The 19,476-nt window shown below is 41.9% G+C and overlaps 1 protein-coding gene across 1 annotated transcript in view; it reads left to right on the top strand.

The window, feature by feature from the left end:
• The first annotated feature begins 3,217 nt into the window (after window positions 1-3,217).
• Window positions 3,218-19,476, top strand: part of LOC147614347 (transcription factor E2FB-like) — a 66,428-nt gene continuing 50,169 nt past the window's right edge. The window contains exon 1 of the mRNA XM_086780899.1: window positions 3,218-3,838. Coding sequence (XP_086637025.1) covers window positions 3,560-3,838 — 279 coding nt within the window. The 5' untranslated portion in view covers window positions 3,218-3,559. The remainder of the gene's footprint in view (window positions 3,839-19,476) is intronic.

Genomic DNA, 19,476 nt, shown 5'->3' with positions numbered 1-19,476 from the left:
TATGCAACTGATGTGCCATGCTCATTGGAGTGTAACAAGTGGTAACTCACACCATGCTAGATGATGTGTACATAATGATACTCTCATCATAGTGGAACAAGTGGTCAATATATGTTGTGTTTGTGCCTATCAATGTATCATATTGGGATTAATTGTACACTAGGCAATTAATTGGGATATGTTTACAAAAATAGGTGATAAGCAATGTGTGTGTGTCGCACATAAGGGATCTTGTCTATATCATATTATTTTATATTATTATTTGTGATTTGATGATCGGTGCGAGGATCACCAATTTAGGTGTCGCATGAGATTTTTGTTGTTGTAGCATTTTCTTTTACACAACTCAGGACAGTTGCTTCCTCAAATGGGAGGACTGTTACAAGTATATATATATTATCATATTTTTGATGAATTAATAATCATATAAAAATATATTTAATTTAATTTATGCAGGAATTGGCTTAATGGAATGTGTAAATGTGCACAAGATTATTATGTGTGAAAATGTGCACAAAGTTATTTTATGTAACAAGGCCCACTAGCAATTATATTTGGGCAAAGGTTTTTATATGTACAAACCTTAGGGATTTTGATATGATAAAAAATATGTAAAACAATACCCTAAAGTGGGAAAAGCAAGCCCAATTTTGTACGCTCATCTATTCTTAGCTCCTTGGGCTATTTTTATTACCAACTTCTTGCCATTGTAGAACAATAAGGCCTTGTTTTGCCTAAACTAAAGTACTTGAGATTTCGAAAAGGGTTTCCACATGACCAAGGATATCAAATTCTTGTCTAAACTAAAGTACTTAATATTTGGAAAGGGTTTCCACATGACCAAGGATATTAACTTCTTGCCATTGTAGAACAATAAGGCCTTGTATTGCCACACACCAAATGGATAATATAATTGAAATAACACTAGGTCTCATTGAGCCAAAAGATTGAACTAAAATTATATCTTATGATGGCTGCTTGCTAGAGAGCTGATGATGGCTGCTTGCTAGAGAACTAAAATTATATCTTATGATGGCTGCTTGCTAGAGAGCTGATGGAGCTAGAGTGTTAACTTTCATCACTGTATCCACACATAATAGTAGAAGAGAATAGTAGGGGACGGTGAATACTACACGTAAGAGGGACAAGATCCAATAAAAAGACTATGATGTGACACTAGCAACACACCGCAAATAGCAGAGAATCAAGGGTGTGATGGGGTAGAGCACCCTAATTCATGTATTAAGAAATCATTACTCTCTCCTATCGCTTCCTTAACTGTATTCAAAGTTTGGGCCATGGATAACTAGACTCCATGATGGGTTGTGTAGTCTTGAGGCTGTCACATGAAGTCAATCTATCTCCATGTTGGGTTGTGCAATCTTGAAGCCATTACATGGACAACAAATGTTCACATGGATTCCATCTACCAATTGTATTAGATATATAATATGTTTAATTGTATAAAACATATTTTTGGTTAAATTAATCAACCAAAATCTACCAATGTCTTCCACAAATTGTATGAAAAATAATATAGATTTAATATTTTTACATGTGTAAAATATGTTTACAATTGTATCAAAGATAGTATGATTTAATATGTTTGTGTGTGTTAAATATGTTTGTAATTGTATGAAAGATAGTATGATTTAATATTTTTACGTGTGTAAATATGTTTATGATTAAATTAATAAAAACAAACTTTCTAATATCTTCTATAAAAAACTCCAAAATACTACATTTTTGAGACTTCAAGGCATATTTAAACAACACTAGAGGTAATGATCTATGAATATGCATATGTCAAGCCCAAGCTTTGTGTGTGAATGTTTCCAAAGTTTGTTGACACCTAAGGCAAAATGTAGAATAAATTTTGTCAACTCTTTGAAAGTGTACTTATTATATTTCTTATGACTCACACTTTATCTCTTGGGTGTCCTAGACTACAAAGAGCAATCATGCCATCAAAATGTTGTCGTAGATGCAATTCTCTTTAATTAATAGCCATAGATTCCCTCCTTGTCATATACCGTCTTCCAAAAGGCCTTTTAGGTCCTCTACACATCCAAATAGTCCCTACACCTTTAAAAGCATTTAAAGGTGAATTTCTAAAGATGAATTTCTAACGGGTAGTACAAAGTGAAGAAGCTCTATAGGAGCTACAAAAAAGAAAGCACTTAATATACGATTTGAAACAATCCTATGAGAGGCCTAAAAGTAATTCAAGGTTAGGTGCCACCACTGTAATTGGTGATTGTGAGAGGAGAAAAAGAATTGCACGCAAGTGCTACCAATAAAGGTGCAAGTGCATTTGCTCATAAACCACTACCAAAAGAACATTACCAAAAGATTTTGATAAACATGTATCAAACAAACTCACAATAGCCTTCCCTTTTGAGTATTGCTAAAGCACACTTTGATCTCAAGTCTTGAAAACCTTAGGAAACCTTTGCATGAACTATATTAGTTTTTATATTAAAGATTAGTGGCTTCAAGGTAGTGCTAATAAACCTAGATTGAAATTGTGGAAAATGTTAATAAATTTGTGCAAAAAAGCCTCCTTTTTTTTCATCAAAGATATAGTGGCTTTTCTTGAATATTTGAGTAAGGTTCATGCCTTGGTTTTTCATTAAATATTTAAGGGTTTCTTTGGTTTTAATTATTGGTTTTTATATACCACTACTCTCCAGTTAAATGGACGTGCAACACTGTAGAGAACAAGGAGTGAACCTGCACCATTTGCGTGAACACAGCTGTAGTGGAGTGGTTAAAGAGCGGAGATTTAGTGGTTTCATTCACCTGGTTGTTTTTTTAAAAAAAAAATTTGGCGAGAAACACCGGTTTATATACCATCGGACTCCAGTTACAAGGACGCGCAGCACCGTAGAGAGCGCGAATCGAACCCGCACCACCGGCTGGGACATCGTCCACTTTAACCACTCCACTTCACCTGGTTGTTTTTGTTTGGGTACTAGTGTGAGGTTTTTAATGGTACTTTATTTAAATTATTTTTTAATGATACTTTATTTTAATTATTTCAAGGAAGTCCGTGTACTAGGGTGGGGGTTTTTATGGCATTTTATTTTAAAATTTTAATGGAATTTTAAAAACTATTTTATTGGGTTGATTTTATTTATTTATTTTTGGGGCCTTGGTGGGCATAAGATAGTGAATAGGCTAATAATAAATATAGGCCGTTCGCGCGCCGAGAAGAAGAGGCGCGCGTTCTGCATTCAAAACATACAGGCCTTTAACTTTTATCCCTTACCCTCAAAAAAACCCCATCTCCATCTCCATATGCCTTGCCTTGCCTTGCCTTGCCCCCCCCATCACCATCATCAGCTCTTCTGCACACCATCATCGCCATCATGCCCCAAACCCTCACTTCCCTGAGCTAAATTAGGGTTTCGGCCGTAGCTCCCCCCTGATCCCCCCCCCCATTACCCTAACTCTTACCTGTACAGAAGACGAAACTGGCCCTGGCCTTTAGCCCTAACACAGGTTTTTCTGCAGCAGATCTGGATTATGCGATTAGGGTCAGGATTTGGTCTGAGCGATGGTAGACATCGCGACAGGGGACAGCAGCGCGGGTTTGCACTCGCTAGCTAGCAAGTCTATGCCTGCGAGGAGGGGCGTTTCCACACCTGTTAACAAGCAGGGTTTGCAGCAGTTCCCCTCTCCGAGCTCCTTCAACCCCTTCACCTCTTCAAGGCCTGCGTTTGCTCTGCCCGGGGACTACCACCATTTTGTGGAGCCAGGAGCGCCTGCAGACGTGATTTCCAGTGAGGGCCGCACCCTTAGTTATGAGACCAACAAATGCATCACTCAATTTCAAGTAAGTTCGGCCCGTTTTCCTGTTAGGGTTAACATTGCCATGTCTGATATATCCACCCCCCGTCTGTCCCCTCCCCTCCCGGAAATACAACACACACACACACACACACACACACACACACACACACACACACACACACACACACGCACGCACGAACGCACACAAACATCCCCTTCCCGCCGTCCCAGTTTGCCATGTCTTAGTAAATTTGTCAAATCTATGATCCCCTCCCCTCCCTTCTTCCTCCCCCTTTTTTGATAGATTCTAACCTTCATTTAGATAAAAAAATTCGTCATACTGGGACCTCCTCCCCTCCCTTCTTCCTCCCCCTTTTTTTGTGGATGCATCGAGTTTCCTCTCTCTTCAGCAATGCAGATGCGTTGCTAGGTTCTTCAAGCCTTTTCCATCAAAGCTCATCAATGAGATCAATTGTAATAATGGCTTTGACTATTTGCTTTGGCTGCCTTGCATTGTGCACGGATTCAATGTGGTGTGCTTGCCATCTTCTTCTTATTGTCATAGAATTCTTCACAAGCTGCACTCTATGTTGTGCCAGCAGAATTGGTCTTGAATTAAAGTTCCAAAATACATTGGAGCATGACCCATAAATATTCTTGTAGTTTGGCAAAAGCCTCATGTGATTTTAGTGTTTCTTGCTAGAGAAATCTTGTTTGTCCATTTTTGGCCTTTTCACTAAATCTCTTCAACAAAGGTTGCATGGGTTGGGGCACAATAGTTGAATTTATTGAAACCATGAAAGAAATCGTCAAGACATAAAAAAGAGAAAATATTGTATGAGAAACTACTTTCAAATGTGCAAAAGCACTATGTGAATGCAACAATAGAACTCTTAAGTGCTTTTGAAATTCGGGAAGTGTGCAAAAAATCGAATCGGGGGACATTGTGCAATTTGAGAATAATGTAGTAGGGATTTGAAATAGGAACCCAAGGGAATTTTGTTATTGTGTGTAGATTCTAACCTTCATTTAGATAGAAAATTTGTTATATCTAGGACGCCCTCTCCTCCCTTCTTCATCCCCCTTTTTTTTTGGATGCATCAAGTTTCCTCTCTATTCATCAATTCAAATGTGTTGCTAGGTTCTCCAAGCTTTTCTGTCAAAGCTCATCAATGAGATAAATTATAATGATGGATTTGACTTGGCCTTGGATTGTGCACGGGCTCAATGCGGTGTGCTTGCCATCTTCTTCTTATTGTCATAGAATTCTTCACAAGCTGCACTCTATGTTGTGCTAGCAGACTTGGTTTTGAATTAAAGTTCCAAAATATTTTTAGCACATTGGAGCATGAACCCATAAATATGTGATTTTAATGTTTCTTGCCAAAGAAATCTTGTTTGTCCATTTTTGGCCCTTTCACCAAATCTCTTCAACTAAGGTTGCATGGACTGGGGCACAATAGTTGAAATTATTGAAAGCATGAAAGAAATTGCCAAGACTTAAAAAGAGAAAATATTGTATGAGAAACTACCTTCAAATGTGCAAAAGCTCTATGTGAATGCAATAGAACTCTTAAGTGCTTTTGAAATTCGGGAAGTCGTGTGTAAAAAATCAAATTGAGGGGACATTGCAAGAGGGATTTGAATTAGGAACCCAAGGGAATTTTGTTAGTGTGTGTAGACCCAAACCAACCCAAACCAAATCCTTGTAGCTCAAACCTACGAATCAAACCAAGGGTTAGCAAGGACCAATAAAGGATGAGCTAGGAGCTCATCACCTAGCCATAGATCCAAGTCTATGGATTTTCTTTTGAGCCTTAGGCTAGATGAGCATTGCTCTATCTTCGATTGCAACTTGGGTGTCCCATACCACAGGGATCCACCAATCTAGGTGTGATGTTGGGATGAGCATAGGTTTACTCTAGGTTTGGTTGTTCTAGGGAATCCTCCTTTGATAGAAATTCATCATTCATCTTGTATAAATAGCTTTGGTAGAGATTAATTTTTGTGAAATCTTTCTTGGAAAACATAGAATTGCTTCTACGTAAACGGCTAGATCCTCTAAGTGATCGGGTGCTTGAGCATATATCAAACTTTCATAAGGTTTTAGCACCTCTTTTAGTCGAGATACATGAAAGATTAGATGTAATCTCATACCTAGAACTAACTCCAAGCTAGAGGAAACATTGTTGATTACGTAGATTGCTAGTGTGACCCATAAATTCAAGGTGATAATACTAGTTGGTAAAGTTTGAGAATCTTTAGAGATCCTCGAAATGGTTGATTGCAAATGTGTAGGCCAAGTGCTTATATTTTGATGAAATTGTGCTTATCTTAAGCGATGCAAAGATTCTCCTTTGCATGGCATGATCTAGATGATAGGGAGGAGACTCTTGGTACTCCCTTTTTTTGCTTGCACCACGCGGCTTGGTCATAAGATCCATATGCGAGAGGTTGAGGGCACTCCAAGAGCAGCAGGACATTGGCAGTCCTAGGGACTTCCTCCTCAAATTCTTTGAGATTTTTGAAAGAGGCTGTGTCTTCTTGCTAGAGCCCTTAGTCCACGTGTGAACCTTCCGGGGCCCCATGCCCTAGTTAAGCCTTAACCCTAATCCTTGGTCAACCCTAACCCTAATCTTGGTTAGCACACGCCCCTAGCCCTATACCTAGGCTTGTCGGGATGTAACATATTTTCCCCCTTTTGTTCGATTCACATTCTCGTAAATACATAAGGAGATAAGTCTATGTAAGCGAATCCTCGGATCTAGACGTCTGTCTGTAGCGTCTATTGAAGTCTATTGCCTCTACCTAGGCTAGTGTTAGACTCCTCTTGTAGACCTTGCTACAAAGATCCAATTGCGTACCGTCAATCCAACTTTTGTCCAAGAGCTGAATCCCAATAGGACATCCAAACACAAAGTGCAACAAGCTCTATTGTAACAACCCCAACACAACTCAACCGTCATACCAAATAGCATCTTGCATTAGTTGGCAAAACATTAGTCCAATGAATGCACAACAAAGTTCTGTTGGAATATATATCATCTGTAGACGGTCTACATGTACCTTTTCATGCTTGTACTGGTCATTTTTATGAGGCCCTGCATTAGCATATTTAGCAGACATTATTTAGGATTTTTCTAGCATTTTATGAGCCTTTTTAAGGCTATTTTAGGCATATTTATGCTCCATGACTGTTGTCGGCCTGCTACAATTGGCCTACCAGCTCATATGAGGGATATATAGGGAACTCACCCTTCTCTTGATTTTTCATCTCATTCTTGCATATTTGTTGTAGATCATTGGCTATTGCGACTGTCTCTTATGCTTGTAAGCACCTACGGGCTTCCCTCGTGCTCATTTTCAGCAATAATCAACTGTTCTCAGCCTTCTATAGTTTGTGCTTTTGCCTACAACCTATGTTTGCTCTTTCTTTCATGGTATCAAAGTTTCTTATGCTTGTAAGCACCTACGGGCTTTCCCTTGTGCTCATTTTCAGCAATAATCAATTATTCTCACCTTCTACAGTTTGTGCTTTTGCATAGAACTTGTGTTTGCTCTTTCTTTCATGGTATCAAAGCCAAATGTTGATCTATAGGTGGGAAATTGCTCTGAGGGGCTAGTTTCTAGTTTCTTCCCATGGATCTATCTAGCTTTTTCTATGTAGGCTCTTCCAAGAATGCACTTTGAAGATTTAGGCTAGTAAGCAAAGTTAATCACCACAAAAGAATGGTAGAAACTCATGTAAAATGTTTTGATCCACAAAAGACCCATGGGAGAAGTTGCATGAGCTTTGCGATGGTACTATTGACAAGATTCACTATTAGAATCATGTTATCTACGGTTTGTTATCCCCATTTGTCATGTGCAAGACATGCATTGGCTAATCCTAGGCTAGTCTTGATTCCTAAAGAGGCAACAAGACAAAGATTGATCAGAACCAGATGTTTGAGCAAGTGTCGCTGATTTGGCAAGGAATGTTTGATGGAGGACTTTGGATTGCTGTTGGTCAGCATATGAGAGAGTAGAAAAACTTGTCGGCTGCTGCAGCACAAAAGGTGGATTCTTGTCCAGGACCTGGCCTACTAGCATTCGGCCAGTCCATCAAGTTATTCCAAGCCTATACTGCCCATCGCTTTTGATCATTCAATCCAGCCAGGATTGGATTACTAGACTAGGCATTAGATATTGGATTTACACCTTTTCAAGGAAGGTAGCCTATGGGTGCAAGATCTGATGTACCTTTTTGTATTATAAGAATATAGTGAATACTCAGCTCTCTCTCTCTCTCTCTCTCTCTCTCTCTCTCTCTCTTGTTGGATTATATCATCTCTAGAGGGTCTACATCACCTTTTTTCATGCTTGTATTGGCCATTTATGAGGCCTTGCATTGGCATATCTTAGCAGAGATTATTTAGAAATTTTCTACCATTTTTTTGGGTATTTTAAGGCATTTTTTGTAGCATTTTATGCTATTGCCATGCTGTCGGCCTGCTACAGCTAGTTGACCAGCATCCTGTGGGGATATATATAAGGGCTGGCTCCCTTTCCCCTAGCTCATCTCATTTTTCAGCATTCAGTTGAGGTCATTAGCAGCTGCTACTGCTTCTCACCATTGTACAGCACCTACGGGCTTCCCTCGTGCTCAGATTTCAGCAATAAACATAAGTTTTCAGCATTTATAGGTCTTGTACTTGGGCCTACATCTGTGTTTTATATTTGCTTCACTTTCTTTCATGGTATCAGAGAAAAACGCTGACCTGTGAGCAAAAGAAAGCTACGTTTTCTGTTTTGAAGCAGAGGCTTCGACAGTTTGCTGCGTTTTCTGCAGATTTCAGCGTAGAAGGTGCTGCGTTTCTTTCAGGAGCAGAGGCTTCCTCAAGAGTGTTGTGTTTTCTTCATCTGACACTTGGGATTGTTGTATTTCTGATTTTTCAGCAAAGATTGCTGATTTTTCTGATTGCTGAAGCCCTCTTCTAGGTACCGAGGACAGGGAACTACATCTTGGAGAGATGTTCTTCCTCTCCTCTCAGTTTCCCACCCTCTCTCCCTTTCTTCTTGCTGTGCACAGCGTGAGAGGAGGACTTGCTGATTTTATTCAGCCCCTTTCTTTAGAGAAGGTTTCTTGTCAGAGGACATGGCTTCACGAGGTTTCTCTATTGTTGCTCCTTCTCTTGTTGATTCTCCAGCACCATCACAGCCTGGATCCCCTGCTCCCGCCGCTCCACAGGTGGTTCCTATTCCCAATCTTTCCTCTCCGAGTTTCTCTCATCCAGGTCTTACTCCCACTCCTACCCACATACCATCCTACAATCCTTCCCAAGTCAGTGACTCCATGAAGCTTACCACAACCAACTATCATACTTTGTCTTTCTACACTCAATTGTTGCTGGAAGGAGCCGGTGTGTGGATGGCTGCTATCTCCACACCTCACTTGGTGGACCGTGCTTTGAGAAGCATATTGGATGCTCGGGCTCGTCTTATCATCATCCATTGCATGACTCCATCCATACAGGCACAGTTTGTCTCCTCTTGGAGTAATGCTCATTAGATGTGGACAGAGATCTAGAGGAGGTATGGGAGAGTTTCGACAGTGAAGATGGCCAAATTGGAGTTAGATTTGGAGAAGCTTATCATCACTGAGTCAGATAACCTGATTGAGAAGATTGGAGAGTTTTCTCGTATCAAGCTGCAACTTGAGGAGTACGGGAGCACCATCAACAATCCCATTCATAAACTTCTTGGTAAGTTGCTTGCTTCCTTTGACTCTTTCAAGGATAATATTTATTTCCGTGATCCTCTCCCCCCTTTTGAGGAAGTTGTGAGTTATCTCCACGACAAGTGCATGCTTCGTAGAAAAGGCAAGTCAGAGTCTGCTTTTGTTGCCTCTGACAAGGGCAAAGGCAAAGGCGGAAAAGGGAACAACAACAACAACAACAACAACAACAACAACAACAACAACAACAACAACAACAACAACAAAAACAAAGTCAAAGGCAAGGGTAAACAGGATTCTAAGGAATCCAAGGACAAAAGCAATGAATGTGATTATTGTGGTAGGACAGGTCATATTGAGGCTTGTTGCTTTGCTCGTCGTGATGATTCTCGAGCAGTATAAGCCAAGTATAAAGCCCAAGATGCTTCTAAAGCATCTAACAAGGACAACACCAAAGATAAAGGCAAAGTTTTAGAGGAGGGATCTGCCAAAGTTGCATACATGGCAGTCACAGATTCATCCACTTCTTCAAAGGATTCATTCCTCGTGATCATAGATATGACTTCTCCTGAAGAGGTTAGTGTCACACCTGAAGCGGTTTGGTGATAGTGGTGTTTTGCCCACATGACCAATCAGGCCCATATCTTGGAGGATTACCAGACTATTTCTTCTTCAGTTCGTATCGGCGACAACTCTTCGCTTCTTGTCACCGGTGTTGGTAATGTTTCTTTGGGTTTCTCTGCCACCTTACATGATGTTCTGCATGTACCACGAATTCCAAAAATCTGTTTTCAATATACAAAGCTTCTCAGAAGGGACTTGATGTGTACTTTGATGATAAGGTCATCGAAGTAATCGACAGGAAGACTCTCTCGGTTGTTGCCAATGGAGTCTATGATGGGGGTCTCTACAAGATCACTAATTTTTCTTCCTAGATCCCTCATACTGATTTCCATATTCATTAGCTTTTCTCACCCATGTTGGCTTTGGTTTTTGAGGCAGATACTTGTTTGTGGCATCCTTGCTTCGGTCATGTACCCATTGCTACCTTACATAAGTTCCATTCTAAGCAGGTTGTCAACGGACTACCTCATCTCAGGTCTCTCACACATCTTCTCATCTTGCATGATGGGGGCAAGCATCATCGAGATGCATTTCCACAGGAGGCCACTCATCGAGCAACCCGAAGACTGAAGCTTATACATGCAGATCTTGCAGGACCTATGGAGGTTGAGTCTCATGGCGGGGCTCGATATTTTCTTCTTCTTGTGGATGATTTCACTTGCAAAGTTTGGGTATGTTTTCTGGCTCGCAAGTCAGATGCTTTTGCTAGTTTCAGGACTTGGATCGCGATGGTGGAAAATCAGTATGGGGGTAGAGTTTCATTCCTCCAGACTGATAATGGTGGTGAGTTTGTACCATTTGATGACTTTCTTGCTTTGAAGGGCATTCACCGACAGACTACAATTCCTTACACTCCTCAGCAGAATGGAGTTGTGGAACGAAAGAATCGGACCGTCAAAGAGATGGCTCGTGCTTTGTTGCATCATGCAGGTCTCCCTCTCCTGCTTTCTGGGGTGAAGCTGTGGCTACCTCAGTTTATCTCGTTAATCGCTCTCACAAAAGCGATTGAGGGGATGACTCTGGAGGAGGCCTTTACAAGACACAAGCCTTTTGTATCTCACCTTTGTTTTTCGGCTATGTTGCTTATGGGCATGTCCCAGATAAGGAAAGGACTACTCTCGCCTTGAAGTCAAAGAGGATGATCTTCACAGGCTACAGTTTGAGATCCAAAGGGTACCGCTTCTAGGATCCGAAGGTTGATGACATCATCATTTCTTGTGATGCTCGATTTGATGAGAGCTTGTTTGGCATTGATTCCTCTCCACCTGATGCATCTTTCGACTTTCTGGATGATCCATTCCCTGCAGATGCTAGTGATCCATTCCCTGCAGATGCTAGTGATCTTTTACCTCTTCCACGTCCAGCTCCTCCTCCTCCCCCTACTGCAACCTTGGTGTCAGTTGCTTCTTTACAGTCACCCGTTCCCGTTGCATCAGCTTTTGCAGCTCCCAGTCCCTCCTACGAGTCTTGCTTTGACTCCGGGGGTTTACCCTCACCAGTGCTTACCTCATCACCACTTCTAGTAGCATCGAATGAGTCCTCTATTGTAGCTGGATCTTCTTCTTCTTCATGCTTCGAGAGGAAGGCTGGCCTACCTCAGTGGGTTTAGCAACTCTTTAGAGATTCTGGTCTCACTGATGCACAGCTCCATAACTACATCTCTACCACCACCCTTGGTCCTTGCCGTTCATCTTGGGCTTCCACATCTCATCACATAGTGAATTATGCTCTCATGAGTTCTCTCAAGGAGATTGATGAGCTTGAGAGTTCAGAGGAGGCTCTTTCACAGCCGTAGTGGCGGTGTTAGGTAAAATTTTGTAAAGTGTTCTCTCCTCCTAGAGCTACCTAGAGGAGAAGGGCATCCTTGGGCCTTTGTTCATCTTGACTTGCATTTTCCCTTTAGTGACGGATTTGTACTTAAACATTTTGGCTATTTTCTCAATAACTAATAGAAGGATCTTTTTCTCGAGAGAGAAAAAGGTAAGCTATTTGGGTAATAATTTGAGTATGCATGAAGACACCTCAGACACTAGGTTTGAGGCTAAACCTATAACGTTAGAAGGTGTAAACCAAATGGTTTCCTTTGACCAAGCTAGGTGGGTTGAAATACCTATTGAATAAGAAGTATGTCTAGTTGCATGAGAAAGGATAAAACCCCAGGATGGGATGGGCTATTAGTGGAGTTCTTTTGAGTTTTGGGACAAACTTGAGAATCAAGTTACTAGGATTGGTGCCAAGGATTTTAGGGAGGGGGATTTGAGGAAGGGAATTAAAAAATTATATTATCAAGCTAGTCCCTAAGCAATTGACTTGTAATTCTTTTGGTCATTGGAGACCCTTTATCTTGTTGAATGTTATCTATAATATCTTCAGCGAAGATATCTATAATATCATTGGGCTTGTGTACATATGGGATGCATAGCATGCAAAAAAGCTTTGACCTGAATGCCCTGGCAGGTGTACAGAGTGGATGGCTTTGTAGTAGGCTAGTACATGCATGGTTTTTTTCTGGGAGCAGGTGCTTGAGGTTTGAAGTTTTTTTTTCATTACAGCAGTGTGTATGGCTACTAGTGGGAAACGACCTTCTGATAGGCGGTGCTCTTGGTGGGCTAAAATTAGGAAGCACGTGGTTGCTCAGGCCGGCTGGTAAAAGGACGAGCGTGCACGATCATCAAAAAATGGAAGCGCAGAGAGAGAGGAGAAGTTCTGCAGGGCGCTGCTCTTAGTGATTGTGTATGCCAAGTGTGGTGCTGTTTTCAAAAGCCGTCAAGTGCTAGTGGCCATCGCAGCTCATATACGTGATCGCTACAGTAGTGGTGGGCTTTCTCAGAGTGATGGCGATGGCAATATTGCTGCTGCGCGGCTGGTGTCTGAGAGAGCAGAGAACTTTTTGTGTGTTACTTTGTTGAGTTGCCGCCTCTGAGCACAGAGTGTGTGCGTATTGCTTCTTTGGGTTGCTGTGCCGGCCCCTGAGTTCGTTGTGTTTGCGCAACTGCTGGTAGCGCAAGAGATGTTTACCTTGTTGGGGTGCAGCTCGTAGTAGCGAGCAGAGATGTGTTGTTTTGTTGGGCTGTTGCTCTCAGCCATGGCCCAGGTATATGTTGCCAAGATGAATGGGGGACGGCCTTGTGAGTATACATCTTGTGTGTTGATTTGAAGGTGTCATGTATGTGAGATGGTGTGAAGCAAAAGCTTGTGTGTGTCGGAAGAAGCTTGTATGGAAGTGTTGGTTGGGAATTCAAAGATGGATGATATAGGTGATGTATTTGGCTATGGTTTGTGTGTTTGTATCCTGTGTGTGTTGATTTGAAGGAGAAGGCGTGATTGACGTGTTTGGTGGTGTAGTCCACGGGATTACACTCACAGCGCACCTTGTGCCAGCCTTCGATTACCTCGTCATGCACACAGTGAGAGCATATGTGTTTGTTGGGTGTTTACTTTGATTATGGTGTCCCTGTTTTGTGCTAGTGATTCCAAGGTTGGGGGAGTGGAAAGCTATAGAGGCCTCTTTCCTTGTTTTTTTTCCACTCCACAGCTTTTTGGTGCCCTCCACTGAGGAGAGCCAAGTATTTTTCTTTGCCTACAAGGGTGTATGCCCTAGGAGTTGAAGGTTTCAGGAAAGGTGTTTTTCTTGTTTTTCTTGGGATTTGAGGTGAAGCTTGGGGATTAACATGATGTCGTATCTATAGTTTTTTGGTGGTCCTAATGAAGATATAGCAGATTTTCTTGAAAGGATGGAGGTTGCGTGCATAAGCAACCACATCAACGAGCCGGCACAGGTATTGCGGTTGCTGAGTATATGTTTGAAGGGAGATGCGAGGACATGGTTCAGAACTTTTGAAGAGTCGTTAAGGGATGCTGAGCCACGCATTCCAATGACCGAGGATGGATTGAAGACTGCACTTTTGAACAGGTTCAAGAAGGTTGAGGATCCAGATAGAGTCTGGCATGAAGTGCAAGGGTTGACACACGGTGAATTGGAGCCAATTGATGATTATGTAAAGAAATTCTCCTTGCTGTGGGAGACTTTGTGTAGGGCTTTGGGAGAGGATCAAGTGCATCCGGATATGATAAAGAAGGATCGTTTTGTTGCGGGAGAAGGGGGGCATTCGTTGGAAGGTTGAACTAAAAATGCCCAAATCTTATGAGGATGTTGTGGAGATTGCCAAATCAAAGGATTGGAAGTTGCAACGGATGAACCAGCTGGGGATGGTTCCAGTGGTTGTGAGGCCTGAAATTAGAAGGGTAGAAGCGGTACCGATGAGAACCGTGCTGGAAAGAGTGCAACCAACAGAAGCTCAAATGAATAATGCTACACCACAGGGGACAAAGATGGCACCCACAGCTGTTACAGCTTCTGATGAAGGGCTTCAACAGGACATGAGGCAAATAGTGGATTGCATGAAGAATCTGAGTTTGAAAATGATAGGGAACACAGGTAGAGGTGGACGTGGCCGAGGCAGAGGTTATATTCAGGAAGGGGTTGAAGGTCAGACAGGCTATGGAAGTGGCCGTGGTTTTGGCAGGGTAGACGGTTTATTCCTACATGTTGGAATTGTGGTGAATTGGGGCATATAAGTCTGACTGTGATAAGCCGCCGCGAATGGGGGGTGATATGTATCCCTTACTCTCTTAGATTCCTAATAGGGCAAATGATTATGGAATTGAAATTAAAGGTGAAGCAGGGACCAGTGGGTTGACAAATGAGGAGAAGGGTAAAACTAAGGTGGTGAATGTGGTCACCCTTGAGAAGACGAAGGAGACGGAAGCTGATGTAATGCCTTTGGGGAAACGGACGCCACAGGAAAGGAAAGGCAGGGATGCTGCAGGGCCTTGCAAGAAGAAAGGTAAAGCGAAGGAAGGAGGGGATGTAAAGGTCAAGCGGAAGCGAAAGCCTCGTAGGAAGTTTCAAGTGACTGAGTTTCCACTAGGGGTTGGGCAGGATAGCTACAATTTGCAGGAGGACATGGCTGGAAGGAAAGCTAATATTACTTTTGGGCAACTGATAGAATTAGCTCCCAAATTGAAACGTCAGTGGAAAAGACTCGTGAACCCGAGAGAGAAAGAACCTGCCAGAGGGACAGTGACTGTTTTATCTGTTGAGGAATTGCTTGATATATGTCCTGTGGAGGATGTATGGCACAAAGGGAAGAATCTGGGAGAAGCATTCATAGATGGTGGTGCACAAATTTGCGTAATCACACTAACAACTGTGGAGAGGTTGGGTCTTCATATTACTGAAGCGTATGGTTTCCGTATTTGGTTGGCCAATCACCAGAAGGTCAAATGCTTAGGTGTGATCAAGGGATTAGAACTGCAGGCTTTTGATGTAAAGGTGCTTGTGGACTGTCATGTTATGTCGGCAGGAATGGGTGCATTTTCCATCATTTTGGGAAGACCATGGCTGAGAGTGGTGAAAGCTATTCAAGATTGGAGGAAAGGGGTCATTACTCTATATGACAGGCGAGGGGACAAAAAGCAATTTAATATGGATAATCAAAAGCCCGTTGATGATGAAGAGGAGGATGAAGCAGATTCGAGTGTTGATGACACGACTAGTAGTACCACTACTAGTGAGGGAACAGAGGACACTTCATCCAGTGAGGAAGATGCAGAGATGGCTACCTTGGTTATTGATGAGGAAGTGCTTGGTGATAAGGTTGCCCAACAAGAGGAGGCCATACAGGAAGAATGCGAGGAAGTAGCGAGACTGATTTTATAACAGAGGATGCCCTTGAAGAGTATATGTTTTTTGAGGCAGATTTCCTTCAAGATCCTTATGTACTTCCTTTGGATGCTATGATTGAGATACAAGTGAATCATGAGCAGATGTATGCATGTGATGTGGAAGAGTATGCTTTTGAGTCTTTGGATGATGTACCTTTGTGGGATGAGTGGGATATAGAAAGTCTGCAGGACGATGAACCCGAGTTGGAGTTGGATGATCAGATGTGCATTAATGTTAAGAAAGCCACGAGCAGAATTGATACTATGAGGGAGGAGCGACACCAGAAGACTATGAATGATGTTGATGCTATGGATGAGACTATGGATGCTGTGATGGATGAATTTCTTATTGGCCTTGATAAAGGTGAACACACAAAAACTGAGGTGGATGCTTTGGCAATGGTGCCTTTTGAAGGGGAGTATGTTTTGCCTGTAGTGGATGGCTTTGATGGTAATGTTTCTTATGTTGATGGACAAGAAAGTGCTATGGGACAACAGGTTATAGAGTTTTGTTCTTTGGGATGTGCACATCAGGTCTTTCTTGATGAAACTTTTATCAGTTATTACCCTCAGCAGGAGTTGCTTCACTGGTTTTCTAATAATAGCGTTGACCACATCAGTGATTATGGAATTGAAATGAGGCAGGATGCTATGTATGTCAAGAGCTTTGTTTCCTAAGGTTCTTATCTTATGTTGTGGGATGTGAAATGGCAAACTACGTCTTGGGAAATTGACAATGTTTCTTCGAACACATGGAATAGAGATGTTTTGGTTACCTTGTATGATGCTCAAAGGATTGACAGAGGGAAACGTGGTCGTATGCTTTTTGCTGTTGATCATAAATGATTCAGCAGGCTAGGGGTTGGTCAAAGTATGTCGCAAAATTTTGTGAAGTGTTTTGGGCATGTGTACATATGGGATGCATAGCATGCAAAAAAGCTTTACCCTGAATGCCCTGGCAGGTGTACAGAGTGGATGGCTTTGTAGTAGGCTAGGCTAGTACATGCATGGTTTTTTTTTGGGAGTAGGTGCTTGAGGTTTGAAGTTTTTTTTTCATTACAACAGTGTGTATGGCTACTAGTGGGAAACGACCTTATGATAGGCGGTGCTCTTGGTGGGCTAAAATTAGGAAGCACGTGGTTGCTCAGGTTGGCTGGTAAAAGGACGAGCGTGCACGATCATCAAAAAATGGAAGCGCAGAGAGAGAGGAGAAGTTCTGCAAGGCGTTGCTCTTAGTGATTGTGTATGCCAAGTGTGGTGCTGTTTTCAAAAGCCGTCAAGTGCTAGTGGCCATCGCAGCTCATATACGTGATCGCTACAGTAGTGGTGGGCTTTCTCAGAGTGATGGCGATGGCAATATTGCTGCTGCCGGTGAGAGAGCAGAGAGCTTTTTGTGTGTTACCTTGTTGAGTTGTCGCCTCTGAGCACAGAGAGTGTACGTATTGCTTCTTTGGGTTGCTGTGCTGGCCCCTGAGTTCGAGAGGTATATTTATTTATTTATTTTATTAGTTATTAGTTATTTGTTTATGTTTATGAATGCTGTAGATGCTGCGTTTTACTGCATGGAGGCTGAATTGCTCAAGCGTTGATGCTCTTAGATGCTGATGAGGAAAACGTTGAAGGCTGATGTGTTGAATTCAGCAATTGCTTATGCTCCTTGTGCTGAAGGCTCCAAGCGTTGAGTTCTTCAATGCTGATTATGATATGAATGAATGAAAGGAATATATGCTCAGCTATTTATATGGACTTGTGATGCTGGTTGGCTGGCTACAAAGTTGGCCGACTGCATCTGTCCTAGCTAAAATATATAAATGATTTAAAAATGCCCAAAAATTGTTGTAAATTATGGGAATAATATTGGGTAAATTCTAATGAATGCTAGATGGTATCTGAAGGCTTTTGCCATGGTCTAAATGCAGTGGATGAATGCTATGCATTATGCAGAGTGCTTTCTAATGCAAACCCTAAGGTTTCTATTGACTCTACATGCATGAATGCATCTCTTCAAGTGGGTTAAGGGACTTGGACTGATTGACTGACTGTCTAAGGTTGAGAATGACCTTAGCTCGTGCTTGACTTATTTTGGACTGAGGATTACAATGGGGTCACGACGTACGACAATTATCATCCTAAAAGGTACTAAATAATGTACAATGTTGCACTGATGATGATGAGTCTTCTTGTCACCATGCACTACAGTGCAGAGTGCATGTGACACAACCCCTATGATCCATACACATGCCCAAGTTCATATGTCCATATGGTTCACTAGGGCAACAACACTGACATGAAACCATACAGGCTTGCCAGTGTTTCCCCTTCCACAAGGCTTCATTTACTAAGGTCACCAACCCTTCCATGAGTCTAGATATGAGCTCACTAGAGTCACCAACTCTTGCATGAGTTCACAGGGTCACCAACCCGAAATCACTCACTAGGGTCGCGAACCCTTCCATGACTTTATGAAATACTCAATGGACAGGGTCACCTTGATCCCATGAGTTTAGATAGTGAGACATCAGAGTCACCAACTCCTCTCACTAAATGGAGTCACTAACTCTTCTCACTGGACAGAGTCACCAACTCTTCCATGAGCTCAAATACTCACTCAATAGAGTCACCAACTTTTCCATGAGTTCACATTCATGAATGAATTCATCCACAGTTGTTGTAGACACAGTCCCTTGCCAACGAGATGCTAGATCACATGACCCATGGCATAGACAGAAGTCCTTAGCCAACAAAGCGTCATGTCCACTCTACCACATGCACTCCATGTCGGTACTCAGAACATACACTTTGGAGGAGAGGTGGCTCAAGTTCACTCTACCACGTACACTTCGTGTTGGTACTTTGACCACACACACCTTGGAGGAGAGGTGGCTCAAGTTCACTCTACCACGTGCACTACGTGGTGGTATTCTGATCATAGACCTAGAAAGGAGAGGTGGGCTCAAGTGTAGAACATAAGATGGGAATGAATCACATGCATAAATATCCTGGTTCTCCATAAACATGTCTACGACAGATAGTTTTACAGGCATTTCGGCCATCAATCGTTTTACAACCATTTCGGCTGCCAATAGAAATCCATAGAAAAATCCTCGATCCATGAGATATCCATGAGTTTGATAAGTCCACTACAGGAAGCCAATAACGTAGTGTATCGCGAGAAACAAGGAACAAATAGCCATAGTGATAAAAGCGTCAACATCCACTAATCCTTATTGTTGGTAAATGACTTCGTATCACATAGAATACCAAAATCATAAACTAGTTTAGTGGCTTTGAGGCCAAAGAAGATAGACATCGGAATTGCTCAAAGTATCTATCCTGCAACACATAGCAATAGACAGAGGATTCTTCTTGCACAAACATGCAAGAGTGAATATAAATATATTCAACTAGAACTGAATATATATTTATTTCTTGCATGTACAAAGCCAAAGATACCTAGCTGATAAAAAGGATACTGGTAAAAATACACTGTTGTATGTAAGCAAAATTAGCATCCTTGTACAAAATTTTATGCCTTGATGTGAGACTGAGATCTACTAATCTAAAGTTCAGATGAAGCTTCAGCATCGTCATAATGCGTGATCTTTGGTTGGTGG

Source organism: Cibotium barometz, chromosome 42, assembly GCF_041138505.1.
Source record: "Cibotium barometz isolate CiBa-2024 chromosome 42, ASM4113850v1, whole genome shotgun sequence".
In the NCBI taxonomy this organism is placed as follows: domain Eukaryota; kingdom Viridiplantae; phylum Streptophyta; class Polypodiopsida; order Cyatheales; family Cibotiaceae; genus Cibotium; species Cibotium barometz.
The sequence above is the reverse complement of the archived record's forward strand: the minus strand, read 5'-3'. Positions and strand labels throughout refer to the sequence as shown.